Raw genomic sequence first — 19,948 nt, forward strand, 5'->3', positions numbered from 1 at the left:
TCACTGGGGTCAGAGCTATTCAGTTAAATCTCCCTGGCAGCACTGAAATAATTCTAAGTCCTTGGATTTACATATTTAGGGCTAAAAAAAAAAATCCATCTGGTAGTAGACTATCAGAACAGGTGACACATCAAATTTTAAGCCTACTGAAAATCTTTCCAGAAACCTATTTAAAAACACTCAGAAAGGAAGTAAAAGCATGCACACTCCTCAGTTTTCCATAGCTCAGCTACCAATGCTGCCTTAGCATGAAGCACCTGAGAACTGTCTGGGAATTCTCACTAAACCTACAGCCACAGGTAGGTGGTCATGATGAAAGCCAAAGACATACAAATTGTTTCAGAATATGCTGCAGTATTCTCTCCTGATGCCATACACCAGTGTTGAATAAATGTCCCTATACTAAGTCAGTGCTCACACAAATGAAATATTTTGTTGGCATTTGTGCCCAAGGTTTTCCAGTTGTTTATGGCACCAGCAAAGCGCAACATCCCACGTTAGCTTGTTAGCAGTCAGGTAGTCTCTCATAGCTGGAGTTCTCTGGGACTAGCTGCCTATGTGCATATTACTGCTAGGAGTACACGTACGCAGAATCACAGAATCACTAGGTTGGAAAGGACCTTCAAGATCATCAAGTCCAACCGTTAACCCAACACCACCATGCCCCCTAAACCATGCCCCGAAGCGCTACATCCACACGTTTTTTGAATACTTCCAGAGATGGTGACTCCACCACCTCCCTGGGCAGCCTGTTCCAATGCCTGACCACTCCCTTGGTGAAGAAATTTTTCCTAATATCCAATCTAAACCTCCCCTGGCACAACTTGAGGCCATTTCCTCTTGTCCTATCACTAGTTACTTGGGAGAAGAGACCAAGACCCACGTCGCCACAACCCCCTTTAAGGTAGTTGTAGAGAGCGAGAAGGTCTCCCCTCAGCCTCCTCTTCTCCAGACTGAACAACCCCAGTTCCCTCAGCTGCTCCTCATAAGACTGTGCTCCAGCCCCCTCACCAGCTTTGTTGCCCTTCTCTGGACACGCTCCAGCACCTCAATGTCCTTCTTGTAGTGAGGGGCCCAAAACTGAACACAGTATTTGAGGTGCAGCCTCACCAGTGCTGAGTACAGGACGCTCATCCTGTTTTCATTTTGTTCATAGGAAGGAAAAGACCAGCATGTGCATTACACCCCTCAGTTTGTCCCACCTGCTGAGTCCCTTAATGTCAAAGGGCTTTACACAAGAGGAAAAAGAGGACATGAGGTGAAAGTACACATAAACAACGTACCTTGAAGAATTTAATTTCCTGGTAAGCAAAGTCCTTTTCTCCAACTGCCAAACCACATTTCCACCGGGACTGTGGGTGAGTTCAAAGCAAGCCTGTACTCCCTGGAGGAGGGCCTCAAAAACCTGGACAAACGATTGTGACTTTTACCTCATTCATTGTGGGCTTTGAAGGTTTCTATGATTGTGTACACTTTGGTAAAGTCCTCTTTGGAACGTGTACGTTCAGCAAATATTGGGTATGCAGAGAAACAGTCTTCAGCGAAGCCACTGCTCTTTAGTAAAGTCTCAGTCTCTGCCAAGTGGCTGCTGGCATTGTGTTGATTGCCAGTGCACATGCAGCACTGGGAGCCTATGAGAGCAGGTTCAATATGTTTTGAAGTGTTCTGTGTTCCCATCAACTCTTCCTTTGCATGCTACTCTTTTTTGTCCCATATTTCTGCAGACAGGCTGTTCCCTTCTAAGTCACCGACATCAACTTTGTTGTAATATTGCTGATCCTGAATTCTTTTCTCTGGCAAAACTCTTGATAATTTCAGTTGGTGTCTTAATTGTGTAAGAACTTCTGACCTATTAAATCATGCCTGATGCAGGAAAACCCCACACAACGGCTAAACAACAAGGAGGAGAGTTTCCTCTGTACCGAGATTTGCTGAATTGGTTTTTAAGGCCAGTGAGGTGTGGAAACATGACCTCAAAAGACATGCTAGCAATGGAGGGAGCATAAAGCTTCTCCTGACTATCAGAGGGAAATCTGATCTAGTTACTGCCGAGAGGACAGAAAATCTGATGAGCCCTTCTCCAGTGACATTGTTGTCCCTGGGACATGCTATCAAAGTGTCTTTTTCTACAAATTTGTCTGCAGTGTTTATATTCAATAGAAACCTAACACTAGATTGTGACTGGTAGGTTCACTATGCCAAAGATATTCAGGTGCCTGCAAGTGTAAGTGTAATTGCTTTGGTCTTCTGTGAGTCTATAGTGTATTAGAAAGTATGCAGAGCCAGAGAGCAGAGATCTGTGCCCCACTGTTTCTTTGGAATTGGCTTCCATTTCAGGAGGCAGAAAAAGAAAAACCAGTTGACTCGCCAAACACAGAGAATCAACTTTCTGGAAGGAGGATGGCACTGTTGAGATAAGTACTTCTCTTCTGTCGGGGCAAGAGAGAGACCCTACTTTCCTGACAAAAGTATCACTGTCACTGATTAACACAAAATTCTCCTAGATGTTAGTAGCAGGAATTCAATGACAGACATGCTGTAATTGCCAAAACACTTTCTCAAATTGTCCTCCCACATATTTTGTATCATCCAGGCATAAATAACTCATTTTCTATTCACTTCTATGAACAGAAGTGAGGCAGAGTAAACAATCTGGTGGACTATCCCCTGTGAGGTGACAAGCTCTCAGTTTCTTTTTTCTTTTCAAGTGGCTGTTCATTGAGCTTTTTATGGTATTTCAGAGGCCATATAGGTTGCAGGGAATAATAAAGCCATTGATAAGAAAGAAGTTTGTGTCCTCATTCTCCCAACACCATGAGACTGAAGAAGAAACAGAGCTATGCCTCTCCAATTTAATTGCTTTTCTAGAGGGTTATTTATTTTAGGCTTCTGTTCTGAAGAACCATTTAAAACTCTGGATAAAACTCATCACTAAAACTATTTACTCTTCTTGATACCGTATGAATAAGGTAAAGTTCTTCACTAGAGTATACCCCGTGACAAATAATGCCCTAGTAATTATGGGTGGGGATTTTCATGCGGTGACTGATGATGCCTTGGAAAAAAGCCATGGCACTGTGCATTCAGAAGCTAAGCTATCTAAATCCTTGCAGACCTCGTTTATGCTTTTGGGAATATAGGACAGGTGTGGCAGTTACTAAACCTGGATACTTGAGAATTCACCTCTTATTCCCAGGTGTGGGTCATTAATTCTCGCTCAGACTTGTTCAGTTCTAACAAGTCTCTTTTGAACCAGATTTTGTATGTGCACATACACACATGCACACGTTACACAGCATTTTCCTTTCAATCCATTTATCTACTTTGTTTTTACTCATCTTCAACTATGCAGCCTCACCTTACCTAACATTTTACAGACGCATGGCAGCAAACCCCAGTGTTGATCAGTGGCAGTCTACAGATCCCTGCCAGATTCTGTAGATACTAGAAGACTCACAGTTTGCATTGTTTAGTACAATTACTGAAGAAGTTTGGGTAAAACTCAAGTCAGGCCCCAGTGAAATTCACAACAATGACTATACCACTATTACTTGGATAACTAGACATCAGAGCAAAGCCAGAGAACACTCAAACACAATCAGGCTGATTGGTAAAAACCATAAAATCTTGTAAAAAACTGTAAAGGAACATGGTGCTCCTTCTTTTTGTTAGATGCTCTTCCAGAAATCTGAACACTTTGCAGTGATGTGACACACCTAGAGCCTCCTCCTAGACCAGGCATTCTTCAGGAACACACTTGATGTTTTCAAACTCAAATACCTACCAGAAAGCTTGCAATTCCACATTCTGATATTTCTATAGAAGGTCACAGATAGTAACCCCAGCTGCTTCACTCACTTTGAAGGGACTTGTGGCTACTCAGCCCTCATGAATATCTGGTCATCTTTATTTACTTAAAATACATTGGTCATCTTCTAAGCAGTCCTCTGGAATATGCTGAAGAGAGAGGATGATATAGTTATATGTTAAGTTCTGAAAAAGCACACATTTTTATGACATTATTTTTATGTGCAGAGAATTGTCACGAGACGACAAAGGATTACTTGGGGTAATGAGCTGGCTTTCTACCACCAAATCCCTCAAGAGGCCACTGCTGTAGTGGTATGCTTCTCAGATCAAAGTACCATCTTGTGAAATGAAACACTGGTATTAGAGAACCTGATCTGGTTTGGCTTGAAGCAGAAATTCCTGACAGCATGAGGAATAAGCATAGGCTGGGTAGGAGTTTCACTAAAAAATAAATTTCTGATCAACAAGTATTTTCTAGCTATGAAAGAGAAGCCTCTGATACTTGACTGATAAAGAACCCAGCCTACTAACCAGAACAACATAAAAAAGTGAAACTTGCAAAAATGGGCACACACAGCTCCTCTACCTATGCAGCTGGCTAATTCTAAAAGTGCTAGCTAAAAGCTTCTGATTAAAAAGTTTAACTTCCTGATAATAGCATGAAACAAAAATATGGCAATTAAGGAATTATATCTCAGGGCAAAACTAATGCAGATTCTACCTATGAAGTACCAATCCTCCACTTAAAACTGTAGAGGAAATGGGACCAGCTGTAGCTGGAGAGAAGTATGGCATCTAACACCTATGGAAGTGACATAGGTTGGGTTTCTAGTGAAAGCGATCATCGATAGATGATGTCTGTTTTCTCAGACACTCCAAGATTTCTCTGTTAGCCTGATCCATTTTGCTATCACCCAATAGCCTAGTGAAGATCTAGGGGAGGGAAAGAGCCATCTATTTTCTTTTGTCCTCCTCCACTTGAGAAACACTCCCTTTATTCTGCACATGTAATTGAGTTAATCTCTTCTCAGAAACCAGTATGAGTAACTCTAGATATCTGGATAACTTCAATATTTTGATAACTGCAAATAAGGGAAGTAGTACTGGAAGATGCAGAACTAGAAACTGGAAATTCTTAGTTGCAAGACTTATTAGCTGCATAGAGAGAAAGAACAAAGGCATTGGATTTTTCCTGTAAATGAACTCCAGGCAGTGTTACAATAAAATGGATGTTTGCTATTAGAACAGAATGGCTCCTTTCTTTACTTAGTATTTTCTAGAACAAAAGCGCTGTAACTTTCCAAGGCTATAGTGAGTCAGTGCTAGAATTAGAAGTAGAATCCTGAAATAGCAGTCACCACTAAGCAATGTTTCCTCTCCTTTCTCTTCACCTATTCAAAAAGGCTACCTCTGACAAATCATCTATTAATAGACAAGTTTCTATCATTTAATTATCAAATCGGATAGAAGAGACACTCAGAAATTCTGTGCTTAATAAGTGTGAGCTTTTTCAAACAAATAGACAGAGGTATTCATAATGCTTTTTCTTTCTGATTTTTATTTTTTTAAAATAATAGTTTTTTGAAATATAGCCAGATTCCTGATAAATGAAACTCTGCAATCCTTCTGCTTCTGAAGTTTTTATAACCTGAGCTCTGCAAAATTTAGACTTCTAACAATAGGATTTTGGTCTTTCCTGACTGATTTCAGGTCAGTCCTGAATGCGAAATGTAATTCTTGTAATACTAAAATGTAAGGGCTCTTAAGAGAAGGGAGGTTTGCAATAATAAGATTAGGGAAAACCTCTATTACAGACTTTGTATTTCTGGGATATTCCTGAATGAATGTCATCTGCTTGGTGATTATAAGGAATGCGATCATATTCAAAAGAGCTTTTCTGTCCAGTTTTGAACAAATCTAGGTTGAAAGAATAGGGGTAGCAGTTACCAAGAAAAGCTTTTCTTTTGTTATAATTCAGTGCATTAGCCCTCAAATACATTAACACACTTGCATCACAGCCTGGAATGGTGTGTTTTTTACCCAAGAGGCCTATTTATCTCCACTTGTAAAATATATATACAAATACATTTATTTTCCTCTCTTCCAAATCACTGGAAAGGAAATTACTGACTTCTCAACTAGAAGAATTCAAAGGCATGGATGTTAGATCAAAGGGAAAAACTACACAGTAGCATCATGTGTGAAAAGTAAACCTTTAACAGAAATGTGCAAACCTGAAGTAAAAAAAGAATCAGTGAAGGCTTATCCATGTGGGAAATGGAGGCAAAGAATTTAAAGCTTACAGAAAAACAGATTTTTTTAAAGTGTAGGTTGTAGTCCAGTGTATTTGCATGGGTTTTACTTTAGGACAAAGAAATAAGTGCCCAAGAAGACAGAGATAACAAGCATAAACACTGGAATCAGACACAATAGAAATGATTCAAACAGCAACAAAATAATTTTCACACTGTAAGTGGAAGGCTGCAAAGAACTTCTTAAATGTTTTTGTAAGTGTTAAGGGAACATACTGAGTGAGTAATAAACCAGGCCATTTACCCCAACAGGCTCCTCTCCTCTTTACACCTTCTGCCTCCAATTCCCAGAGATAGTTTCTATTTCCTCAATAGCCTTTCTGCCTCTAACTGTGATTTGCTGTAAACAACTTGAAGATGCTGAATACCTGTGTAATTTTTTTCCAAGGACTAAATCTTTAAAGAATCATGAGACTGGATTATGCATGTGAAAATAAGATATTATTACAATATTATCTATAGTCATATAGGTAGACTGTTGCTATAGGAACACATCCAGAATCAGAGTGAAAAGGACTCCATCCCAGCAGGGACCAGCCTGCTCGCAACACCCGATGCCAGAGCTACTGCACAGCTCACATAACTTGTAAATAAGCAGGTAAAGTATGTATGTCAATGCCACATCTCAAGAGCAGGTGCCCATATATTGCTGTGATTACTTTTTAGATTGCTTCCATCATATTCTATTTTTACTGTAATTCTGTGGGGGAAGAAAAAATAAATCCTGCAAACACTAAAGTACACTGTGTGATGGTTTTCCTGTAATAGGACACAATGCCAACCAAGAGCTGGAGCACCTTATGTGCATGGAATTATGTGTGAGCTTTAATGTTTAAAACAATCAGACTCTATGAGAATAAGTTGGTCTACATTTAATTTTCTTCAGCTTTCTTTGATGAGGATTAATGAATGAATGGTCATAAAGTGCTCTAAAATCCTAGGAAAGCACTCTAAGAGCACACACTTACTTAACTATTGTGAGCAAAGGATAATGTTTAATGCTTACCTGGAATTTCGCTCTAGCTATAAATGGATGAGTCATTGTCACAGAAAATGTAACAGTTTCAACTGAGAAACAGAAAAACATTAGAGATGTTAAAGCAAATACTTGATGACTGACAAGGAAAAGTATCTTCATGGTAATGCGCTGCGTAAAACTGTTTGCCCAGACTAATCCTCAGAATTCTTCTGCAAATGTGGTTTATTTTCCACAGGGCTTTACAAAAACAACAACCACCCCCCCACACAACATCAGACAGCCATAAAAATGGCAAATACAAATAATTACATCTACAGTACCGAGCTCTGCAACTGTGTTTACAAATCTGATTCTTCTCACTTCTTCTGCAGACATGTTTCCCAAGCAGGTCTATGTGCTAAACTGGAATAGCATACAACTGGTACTTTTTCTCTCTGCATTTAAACAAAACCGACTTTTTCCACACTACTGTTTTCACCGTCTGTACACCTAAACTTGTTCAAAACTTGCTTACCTTATAAACCAATGATTTTCAGAACGGCCTACTGCAAATATGCACACCTATGTGTTGAGGTGTGTATTTCCCATGTGAAGAGCTGTAAATACATTTTACACACGTACAACTTAAGAGATGTGAGCATGTATAATTTTATACAGTTCTTGTTTAAGCAGAGCTCAGGAGATGTGAACAAAAATATCTGGAAAATATTAAGCGCCAAAAATTCTTCTCTACAAAAAGTGAAGTATTTTATAAAACAAACATACACCAATGAAATGGTGTATAATCTTTCTATGACATTTAATTCTGTGATCTAGATACAAATCTGCCTGGGTTTAGCCTTTTTTTTTTTTTTTTAAGATGTTTTAAAAGAACAATGAACAAATAATCGATGAAATTTAGGGTGTTGCTATAATTCCTGTTGTCAAGAGAACTGTCAAAATTTTCTTTGATGCCTTTGGTATTCCTTCCTCCTCCTGTATCTCCACATCCTGCAGAAGCAAACCACAGAGGAGCTAAATGGAGATGTAAAAATACACTGCCAGGTGTTAATTAACAGCCCAGGAACAATTAAGAGATGCCAATCAGCCCAGAAACACAGCACGATCTCCTTTGATGCCCGTGGGGCACTGGCCAAATCCGTGCCAGCTACCCCCAAGAAGCCGCCGCGCCCCGGCCGGCGGGAAGGGGGCAAGCGGCCTCAGGGGGAACAGAGACTGCCTTCTCCCCCACGCGTGGCCCGGGGACGAGCTCCCCGCGCTGCCTGTGACGGGAACTTATCGGGGAAACAGGGGTTCGGCTTCTTCCCATCAGGCGGAGGGCTGAAGGGAGGCGGGGGGCCTGTCTGGAGGCACCACCAGGCTCCTCAGCCCGGAGCGCACGGGGCGGCCGCCCGACTCTCCTCAGGCCCCGGGGGACACGGCCGCCTCCCTCGCCTTCCCGCCAAGGCCCGAGGCGGCAAGGGAGGCCTCTAGACACCTCCTCCAGTTCCCTCCCCCCTTGGAGAGGGGAAGATGGCGCCCGCAGGCTGGGCCGGGACGAAGCCAGCCACCCGGGGACACGCGTGGCCATGCAGCGGGATTCCCTCCACCCCGACTGCAGGGCAGCACAAACCCAGAGGGAGGCCGTGACAGCCCTCGGGGCTCCCGAGGCGGCGGGCAGAGGCAGCGCCGCCCTGCACCAGCAGGGTACTGCCCCACGGGACACGCACCGTCCCCACCAAAAAAAAATTCACCACAACACGGCCTCGCCCTTTAAGAGCGCCAGCGGCCCGATTGGCCGCGCCGGCTGCCAATCCGGGCGGCTATTGCATCATCCCGGCGGCCGGCTGGGTAGCGATTGGCCAGGGGGCGGGCCGAGCGGGAGAGTGTCGCAATCGCCGCTCGCGCGCACGCCACACTTTAAAGAAAGAAGCTCGGGCCCGGCCCGGCCCCTCCCGCCGCTGCCGCCGCCGCCGCCCGCTCGCGCCACCACAGGTAAGCGCGGCCGCGCGGGGGGCGGCCGGCCGGGGCGCGGGGGGGCCGTCGGGCAGCGCCGGCCCTCGCCCTGCCTCCCGCCGTGTCGCAGCGGGTGCCGCGGCGGGCGCCGCGCATGGGAGCGCATGATGCAATCGGCGGGCGGCCCCGGCTCCCCTCCCCTTCCCTCCCCCGGTGAAGTCACGGCTTGGCAGCGCTGGGCACCCCCGCGCCCCGCACGGGCGGGGGAGGAGGAGCAGCGCGGCCGCGGACGGGCGGCCCCCGGGCCGTGGCCCGCCGGGGAGGGCGGCGGCGTCGCCGCCACAGGCCCGCGGGGGCGGGGCGGGCCCGGTCCCCGCGGTGGCTCCGGCCCCGCCGAGCCTCCCCGCCTCGCGGCCGGGGGAGCGGGGCCGGGCCGAGACGCTTCCAGGTGCTTTTGACAGCGGGGCGGGGGAAGCCGGGGCGGTCGTTACGGCTCGTCCTCCGGCGCCGCAAGGCGCGGCCGTTACCGAGCGTGCCTGGCCTCGGGACGGGCCTGCGAGCGGGCGCCAGGCCCCGCCGGCGCCGTTCCCAGCGCTCCCCGGCAGCGCGCAAGGCCGCAGGGGTCCCAGGAGCTGCCCCGAACCACGCTAAATGCCGTGCTTTACCAACGGGTGTTCTCCTTTTCTGGCTCCTCTAGGAAGTTTTGAATGTCCTGGCAAATCTTTCTGCCTCCCGACAAATTTTTATAGCTCCAGACGCAACTTTCCAAACAGATCTATCGCAGCTTGACGTTGATTTTAGCTCTGACATCGGGTGGGAAATAGTCATTACGACAACCCAATACTCCCCTCAGTCATAATGCCATGCTGGTTATAACGCCCCTTCAGAAACTGTAAAAAATCGTGTTTTGAAAACCTTTTGGAGTGAAGGAATTGGTTTGTCTTTAGAAATAGCTACCTTGGTTATATTTAAAAAGACAGAGTCAAATTGATACCTTCTTGCCTCCTGGCATCTGGGATTGTTTGTGATTCTGTCATCAACACTGCTAGCCTGCAATTAAAATGCATACTTTAGGTGTTCCCAGCACATTTTTTAAGGATGTTGGCATGCATTTTTCTCATAAGGTGTACGGAAAAAATGAGAAGAATATGGGAAAGTGATGTTGTCAGCTATGGCAACAGATGATAGGTTTAGGCTACCTAGTCTAAAAAAATTGTTGCCTAGTCTTCAGTATACAAGAGTAACCATCAACTCCTACTAACTTGCCTGTGAGAGTGTCCAGTAAACCACACAGGCGTGTTCAGCAAACAGACGCCTGGAGTTTCATGCTGTCGTTCTTTGTACAGGGTCACCTGGATTTAGAGTCAGATCCTACTGGGGCATTCCTACTGAAGTCAAAGAGAAGGAAGGCCACCTACTGCCATTCAGATTGGGACTGATTTTGCATTAGACAGGACAGCTGAGTGAATTTGTGCAATAAAGTTATCCTGACTAATGATCAGAATCAACAGTCACATAGCTGAAAAGGAGCAGAGAGAAGTGCTTTGTAGTTTTGCTGCCAAGTCAAAAAAATACTGATTTAATTAACAAGTTAAAACACATCTTTTGTTTTTTGCCAAAACAAATATTTGGAAGTTTATGTTTAATTTTTTTTTTCCTTTTTTTTTTGGTTTTTTTTGGTGAAAGCAAAGGTAATAAAGGCCTTCATTTGCTTGGGAGTCTTTGTGGTCCCTGAGGAGTGCTGTCAAACAGTAAGAAACATCTCTCTGCCTGAGAGGACACCTCTGAGTTACCAGCTATTATGCTTTTGTGGGTGGGCATCTGGTGTCCTGGGTGGCCAGTTGGTGGCCCAAGGAGAGAACAAGGCAGTTCTAACTGGCCACTGGAAACACTACCATGTGCTGGGTGGAACCAGCCTAGGGCTGTCGCTGAGCTCAAGCTAATGAGCAGCTTTATGGGAACAAGATGCTAGGAAATTCAGCTGGCTCTCCGAGGAGCTGCCTCCTGCTGTGCCAGGGCTATCACCTATACACAAGCAAACCAACCTGTTTGTAGAGAGGTGCAGAGCAGCTGCGTTTGTGTGGCATGGTGTCCGAGAAACAAACTCTTGAGATCCATCTGCCTCCCCATGCTCGTGGCCTCTCCTAATTCCTGTGTCCTTTACCTCACCCTTCTTCACAGCCCCTTCCACATGTCTTATACCTGCTGCCTTTAAATCTTGCAGTATTCCCTGAAGGATGCCCCATAGCACCTGTTGCTATCCAGGATATCCTTCCCTCTCATTCTGTTGAATAACTGACAGTTGGTAATAGGGATCCAGCCTCCAAATAACCAGGGGGAAAAATTAGTTTCAAGCCTCAACTGTTATCATTCCTGGGTTGTCTGTAATGCAGTACAGTTAGTGCTACTTGCTTTGCATAAATATTAGCTGGAGCAGGATGGGAGTGTCATCTCTCCCAGGTAAGAGTTCTGATCATCCGGCCAGATAAGAGTGTGTCTCACTCAAGAAATAGTTACTTGATACCAAATGGATTGGTTCCAGTGGGAAGGAACTGAGGGAGATCTGTACTAGCAGGGCTAGAACACTTGCTTGAGGTGTGACGCTGGTTCATCTTCTCTGCTCATATCTGTGTATGGCCCAATAAAATAGTCCATTAAAATTTGGTTCAATGGAAGAAATAATTTTTCCTTTGAATTACAGGGGAATTTGATAAGAGATCTGAAGGGAATGTTAAAGCAATATTAAATAGTTTCAGTAGCATAGAGAGAAGTAGCACATGGAATATGGTCATGTGAAGAAACTTGTTACATGTCAGGTGGGATGCCTTTGGGGCCAGAGCCACCCCTTCCTCTGTAGTATCTCATGAAGCACAAAAAGCAGATCGTGAAAATGGTGCAGGTTACTTAACTGGGCTGTCCAGATGAAGTTAGCAAGCACTTGTAATGTGTTGAAATAGAGGGGACAGGAGAGCATTCTGTCTGACACTGAAAAGATGCCAAAAATTAGTGGAAAAATTCAGTTGTCAGAGGCTATCTAACAGAGCTATATACTCTTTGAGGGCTACAGAAATCCTGTATTTAAAAATAAAGCTGAGACAAAGCCAGTATATGCTCCAGGAGGAGCATACACTTGCATCTTGACTAAAAATGTCTGTGCAATCACGCATGCACAGCTACTGCAACTGGCCCTGCCAGTCTGGTATTTGTGCACAGTGACATGTAGTTAGCTGTATATTCAGTTTAACTGCTGAACCAAATTGCTTATTCAGTCAGAATTTAAGATTTAAATGTGATTTACAAAAGTTGTTTTAAGATTTGAAATCGGGAAAATACTAAATACAAAGGTTAGGCATGTGTATATGTAGATTTAGCTATACAGATGTCAAAAAGAGTTGGTGGTCTCTTTCTGCCCTGAGATATGAAAATGAAAAGATTTCTTGATAGGAGGTGTGTGGGTGTACTTTCACATCTTCTTCACTTGTTTTAAGTGAGAATACTTCTTGGTGACAAAGAACATTAATTTTTAATAACATTCAAGCCAAACTTCCTAGGCTTTTCTGTGAGTTTTAGTGAGCCACCCTCTGCACCTGCAAATTGTTCTGGCTCCTTCATTATGGAAGAAAATTTGCAATTGACCTCGACAGTAGAATTTTAACCTTTTTAATGATACCTAGCAGAAGGTAAAGCAGCAACTCAGACTGCCGAGAAAAACAAAACAGACAAGAACAATAAAGAGCTGATGAACCTGTGAGCTTAGAATGACCAGTGGCACCAACCAGGCAGGTCGTTTACAAACGTCTCCCCACACCTATGCATCAGCTAGACCCAGGAGTACAGTCATCCATCTCTCGTGCTGTTACTGATGCAAGCCGTAATCCGTGGGCTGGACACTGGCGATACTGGGTGGTTAGCATTGCCCACTGCTAGCCTCAACTGCCTGCTTTCCCAATGGGTCCTCTTGGGGATGGGCAAGGAGGATGTTAAACACTAGTCATACGATACTGCATGTACATGTGTGACACAGGCCGCACAGCTGCAACGCAGTGATCTCAGAGTAGGATTGTTTTATGCCATTTAGATACTTTTCTTTAACATGACAAGAAATCAACACTCGTTTGACTGATTGCTGAGTAGTTGTCATTGGAGCCATAGGTAGGTGTTTCAGGAACTCAGAACAACCCTTCCCCTGTTCTCTCGCAGACGTTTAGGAGGTCATCCTGTGAGATGGGAAGAGAAGGGGAGCAGCTGTTAGCCTTGCCAGGGCTGTGTCCCTGCAGCAGCTGTGGTGGAATCCTCCTTGTGCCACCAGCACAAGGAGTCAGGGTCAGCCTGCCCCAGTAGGGGTCAGCAGCAGGAGAACGTCAGATGAGAGGGTGTCCTGCTCATCAGGCCTGTTTGTCTGCTGGAAAGGAGAGCGGACCAGTGCAGGGGCTACAGTAGGGGATCGTATTGTGTGGATGAGTCAGCTGCAGCCACTGTCTTCCTATGGGGCGGCAACAGTCCCCTGTCTTTGCTGTGCAGTGATTCTCGCATTGCTGTGGCCCTGTGTTCCTGTCCCACCTGTTCATTACAGTACCATTACAGGCTTAGCTTGTCTTACCTTGTTTGTGGTTGAAGTGGTTCCTGTAATGTCACTCAGTCACAGCTTTCACAACACGCTACCTTTTTCCATAGATCATTTTTTCCACTCAGTACTAGTGAAACCTTAAAACAGTCATCAGTTTGGACATAATCTCCAAAAGCAAGTGAAACAATCTTAGAGCAGGTAAAAGCACTAGAAAGATGCTGTAAGATGGATGGTTGAGGAAGTGACAGTTCGAGCACCTTCACTCCAGAGAAAAAGAGACCAGGGAGGAATTTGTCTCTGCATACACCCAGAGGGATGGTCTGAAGAGGACAAAGATCAAGTACTCCTGTTGGTCAAGAGTCAGGCTGTTAATAGGTTTAAGCTGCAGAAATAAAACTCCAGTCTGAAAATTAAGAAAATTATATAACTGGAGGAAAAGTTAGACAGTGGAACCTGTTGCCAAGACAGAGGTTGTGAAACTGGAGATATTCGAGGCTAGGCTAGACACCCATCCATCAGGGATGGCTTTGGAATAACTGAGTAAAGCCAGTGAACAATGCAAACAGCTTGACTAGATGACCCAGTAACAGTCCCTTCCAATCCAAATACGTTCGAGAGTCTTCTGAAATGTAGTTGGCAGCTTGTCCACTTCCAGCACAGTTGTGATGTGTTATTGCCAGATGTACCATCAGTACCTTTTGCTAAAGCCCATGATGTCCAAGATGATTGTAGCTGAACACAGAACCTTTAATAGTGTATTTTTTTCCACCCTACTAGGTTCACCTTGTCCTTAATCCATGTGAAGGAAACACCTTCTAGAAACGTAACAGTTTTCAGTCTCCTAATAAATTCTGTTGTGTCCAAGAAGAGCCTGTCCAAATGAGCAAGACATCCCAGCAGAACACCGCTACAGATGCGAACGGAGTAAGCGTCATTCACACCCAAGCACACACCAGTGGTTTGCAGCAGGTTCCCCAGCTGGTGCCGGTTAGTCCTGGTGGTGGAGGCAAAGCTGTGCCTCCGAGCAAACAGGGAAAGAAAAACTCCTTTGTGGATAGAAACAGTGATGAGTATCGTCAGCGCAGAGAGCGAAACAACATGGCAGTGAAAAAGAGCCGGTTAAAAAGCAAGCAGAAAGCGCAAGACACGCTGCAAAGGGTCAACCAGCTCAAAGAAGAAAATGAACGTTTAGAGGCGAAAATTAAGCTCCTGACCAAGGAGCTGAGCGTACTGAAAGACTTGTTCCTTGAGCATGCGCACAATCTTGCAGACAATGTGCAGCCTGTTGGCACTGAAACCAGCACAACAAATCCAGAAAACAATGGACAGTAGACACCCTTGCAACCTTACAAAATGAACTCTCAAGGAGCAGCTTGTCTGCCACGTCCATTCAGTAACCAAGCAAAAACTCTGTTCTTTTAACCACCATTTTGTGGAGATTTTCTTCTTTGTAGGTTTAACACTGAAGATTTGATACAATTAAACCAGAAACTGCTTAGGGTATTTGTTTTAAATATTTTTCTCCTCTAAAAGATTTATCTAATAAATTCAGATCTAAATTCGTAGTCAACAAGGAGCTTAGTATTAGGGAAATAACATTTCACAGAAGTGTTCACTTACCTTCTTACAGTTTGTGTAATGGGAGGAATATAGCAGGATGGTTCACTGTAGTATCAGAAACTCATAATTGGATAAAATGTCTTTATTTAAATACCTTTTAGTGTATTTAAGCCCTGTGTTTTCTCCATTGCGTATTACAAAACTGCAGAGGCCATGGAGGGCATTTGCTTTCCTGTTTTGTGGACTACTTTGAATCTGTACAGCAAGTCCTATAAAGCATCACTTAGGTCTTTCCTGTCCAGTTACAGTTAATGGGGAGGGTGTAGTAATAGTGAGCTGGGATGCTTACTGATGTTTTCTAGAAAAATAATAGCAATATACTATGATGATATATACAGGCAGTTGGCTTCCAAATGGGAAATGAGTCTGAAACATCATGTATAACAGGTAAAGCAGCATGTTGACAAAGCCTTTTAAGCCTGTGTTCACATGTTAACATTGCTCACATAGTGACTAGGGCCTTACAAGAACAAGATTTTTCTTTTCAGAAAATGTCAAAATGCCTCCAAAAAACTGTGCTCTGCGAAATTGCATTCTTGCTGGGGTGCAGGTATCGGGCAGTACAAAATGTGCAGCTTGTCTAAGCAATGAAAGGGGGAGGACAGCATCTGTTCAGCCAGAATGTATGGATCACTGCTCGTTGACATTCATCTCCATTTTCATGGCTGTTCAAGATTTGTAACCAAGACCTTATAGAAATTCACAGTGATGTTAAAAATAAACAGCCCTCATTTGAATAACTGATTGAGTGGAATTTCTATAGCCGTCATACACTTGTGTGAAGGAGTACCTTCAGTCTTGGTTTTACTTTCATGAAAGTTTTTCTACAGCAACTTTTTTAATGCTAGTGCTAAGTCTCTGCCATGATCCATAATGCAGTGGTATGTACTATATTGAGGATTTAAACAAGAAAAGTAAAGCAGGAACTTTGATGTAACCTTAATTTATTTTCATTTTGAAATATTTCATTGATAGTTGTGTTACATTTAACCTGCGTATCTGGCTAGTGGATTATTACACTGTCTTAATTTCCCTCCTACACTACCTTTTTTCATAGATAATTTTGTAGGGTGCTTGTTTGCCTTGTATCTGTACTTAGGAAGAGAACTTGGTTATTATCTCTATGAAGATGCTGTTAGAAAATGAAACCTTGAAAAGTTCTTTTTGAATTTAAACTTTTAATACATGCAGAAAACTTTTATGGATTGTTTTGGATTACGGTAGTCTTTTTACAAAGCTATGTTTTTTGGTTCTAGCTGCAGCTTAAGTAAGTAGGGTTGAAATATCAGAAGCTAATAAAAACCTTTTGCCTCTAGTGCTGGCCTCATTTTTCCTGTCCCTTTTCTGTTTCCCTCAAATGCAGAGGTGTCCACCCCAAGCAGCTATCTTTGAGAAATCAGTGCAACAGTCTCCAGTCCTGTCTTCCACTCAGGTCTTTACTCAGTGGATAGAACCAGAAACTCATTACAGTGTTGGCCTAATTCCTGATTTAACAAAAAAAAAAAAAAAAAAAAAGGAAATTTAAGACTGAAAATGTACTGCAATTAAAGTGGTGGGGGAAACAGAACACCAAAAACTACAAGGAAAAAGATGACCTGAAAGCATCTCATTTGTTGACTGTGTACCTACTCTGGGTGCAAAAGGCAGGAGCTAGTCTCTTCCCTGGTTGTCTGCTCTGTGAATTGGGACTATGTGGCCCTGTTGTCCTGCAGCTGGACTGACAGGCTGATGTGGGGTCCTCCCTTGATAACTAGAACAGGGGCTCCAAACCTCTGGTATTTTTTTCTCATGTTGGTGAAAATGATTTCTTAGATCTCTTTGAGTGGGAGTAATACTCTTTCTGATGCTCTGGAGGGTGACTTCTTCACCTGTTACTCCTGCCAGCTCCAGTTCCACTTCCTTCTTGTTTAAAACAAAACCACTGAGTTATGAAAAGTCATTTGTTTGCACAATGACGTATCTAGCTTAGCACTTTCCGCACTGGCTTTGTTTGCCTAGGGAAGCATGTAGGCTGTGTGCAGCACATCACTTTCAATAATGTGAAGCCATGGACCATATTAAATTATCATTTTAAGTCAAGTCTGCCCTTAGTGAGGGGTTGGTTGCAAGAAAGTCATTAGTCTATTACTCCAAGCCCCCTCCTGCCAAAATAGCTGTCTCTGACACCTGAGGACCCAAGGCAGAGGCGAGGCTTTCCCTCTCTTAGCCCCAAGGTGGAGCAGCCCAGGCTGTGTGACAGCAAAATGCCTCAATCTTACCCCTCCACTGCAAGGCACTGGAGGACACTCATACTGAGGTGACTTGGGCGATTCTCTCTTCTTCCTAAGGGAAGGCTGCAGTAAATACACATCTACACAAGAAAATGTCAGTGTAGGCCTATAAAAGTGAAGGTTTTCCTTTTGATACATTTTTCCTAACAGCAGCCATAGTCTGTGACACAACACCATGCCTGTCACTGCAGGAAGGAGCATTACAGCGCCATACGTTTCACCAGGAAACCTTATTCCCATTTCTCACGGTACCACCAAGAGGTGTCCACTCTAGCCTCCACGAGCACTGGGAGGCTCTGCCACTTTGACTACACCCTGTAGCTGCAGCAGCCTAATGGGCCTGGCAGATAAACCAGAGTGCATCCAACCCCAGGTTGCTGAAGCAATTTAAATGCATCGGTTCAGAAGTGCTCAGACCCTTCTAAACACACAAACTTGCTCAACCTAAGGCACTCTTATCACTGCGCCTTTTTTAAAGGCTTACTTCCTCTCCCCCCTCCCCCCCAATTTAGAAAAAAGTTCTAATTCACTTTTTGCTTAAGTGGATTAAAAAAAAAAAATTACTGAACAGAAGGAATCCTGGAAGGAAGGATGAAATTTATAGTCACTGAGTTCATGGGCCTAATTATGAAGGAAAATGGGAGACGATACACCATTGCAGACCAAAATGCATTCACATCTCGGGCAAGCAGAACAGAGAAGCCAGTTACGTGAGCGAGTGCTTCCCCCCAGAACTCGCGGTAGGGTTTGTTCGCTGGTACATGTCGAAGCAGAACCAGTTCTGCCTCCTGCAGCATGCCAGATTGCTCGACCTGTTCTGCAGCAGCAGAGCCCAATATTTGCCAAGATTAATCACAGGCAGGGAAAGGCCTATTAACTAGACTTGGGTTATGGATTAGTTGAAACAATTCCAAAACTCTCTTTAAAAAAAAAAAAAAAAAAATCTGTGAAGTGTTATTTTAAAATAGTAACTGCTATTGAACCCAAGCAACAGCAGGTTTTGGAGTGCCCAAAGCAGTGAGTGATCCCATGGGCGTGTTCAGAGCGTGCCACAGGATCGCACTTGGACGCAGCAGGAACAAGGCTGAAGCCATGAGCACTGCCGTGTACTGGAAAAACCTCCTAAATTTTAGGGGGAGACACATCTGGAGCAGTGCCAGTGTAGTTTCTGTGTTCTTATATCTGCAAAGCTACAAAAAAAAAAAAAAAAAGCCTGATGTCTTCTGCACAAGTACTACATTTCAGAGACTTGCAGTCACCACAGAAGGAAGCATTAGCACAGTTGCACATGCAAACTGCGGATCTCGTGCCCCCTCCCCTCCTCACCCTTTCCCCTTCACAGTGAAGACTTCCTGCACTTACCTCTTACAAACCAATGCCAAGCAACCTTTAAAAAAATGTAAATAGGCTCATTTGTTAATAAAGTGACATTAAACATAAGGAGCGAAGTCCCCTGGATTCTTTCACAATGTGTTTCTTCAGTCTCCAACACGCAGTTTCCTATTTAGCAATGGGTCACCAAGCTGTTTTGAATAAAGAGCAGGTTCTCATCACACAGATCAACCCAATTAGCCAAAAAAGCTCTCTGTAGAGCAACATATTTGACAATTTTTAAGGAAATTATTTCAGACCTAAATCTAGTCCCAGGTGGGGGGCACAAAGACAGCAACACCATCCAAGTCCATGTTGTGTTGTACGCCCCATGTAAGATGGGCACTTGCAGACACCCAGAAGCTCACAGATAGTCCCACTGCCTGCATGCCAGCTCCAGGATGTGAGCAACAGAACCCAGATGCTGAGATGATCAAGTCAGCCGATTCCTTCACAGTGGGAAAATCCACATCTGGCAAATGGTAAGACCCAGAAAGGCCCTGATGTCCTGCTGTGACTTCAGTTCCCCCTGACACAGCAGAGGGATGTTCTGAACTGGCTCTCCAGGCAAACTGCGCAAGACAGCCTGAAGACTGATCAGGAATTTTGATGTGTCCAGAAAGTGAGCAAGATTATTTTTATGTAGTTACAGCAACTAGTGCTATTTTACAATGCAAGATAGGTATTTATTCTCCTGCAGGCTGATGAACACCTACAGTAAAGAAAGGCTTCTCTGGGTAATGTAAATCTTGCATGAATGGAAAATAATTTTATCATTATTAATATGTTTGTGGTGTATCCAAATAAAACTTACACGATTTCATTCTGAACCAACTAACACCGGACGGTTACTGTGTGATTCTGCACAGCATATGCTGCTGAATGACCCTGCGCCCTGCAGCAAAGATACTCCCTTCTTGCAATTTCTAAGGCTAGTGAACACCACAGCAATCTAGGTTTTTAAGGAAAAAATAGATGGACAAATCCAATAAGCATTGGGCTGGGTGTGAAGGATCAGTGCACCCACTAGCCAGAGAAGAAAAATCTGGCTAATGAAGGGTCAAAGTCTCCAGAGCACAAATTG

At 44.0% G+C, this 19,948-nt stretch overlaps 1 protein-coding gene across 1 annotated transcript; it reads left to right on the forward strand.

Moving 5' to 3' along the window:
• Positions 1–14,482: 14,482 nt before the first annotated feature.
• Positions 14,483–14,935, forward strand: CEBPG (CCAAT enhancer binding protein gamma; the record flags this gene model as incomplete). Its single annotated transcript, XM_082005576.1, has 1 exon — positions 14,483–14,935. One exon carries the CDS (start codon positions 14,483–14,485, stop codon positions 14,933–14,935), a length of 453 nt encoding a protein of 150 aa, XP_081861702.1.
• Between the last annotated feature and the right edge of the window lie 5,013 nt (positions 14,936–19,948).

The sequence above is a fragment of the Phaethon aethereus genome (genome assembly GCF_964289735.1).
Source record: "Phaethon aethereus genome assembly, chromosome: 13".
In the NCBI taxonomy this organism is placed as follows: domain Eukaryota; kingdom Metazoa; phylum Chordata; class Aves; order Phaethontiformes; family Phaethontidae; genus Phaethon; species Phaethon aethereus.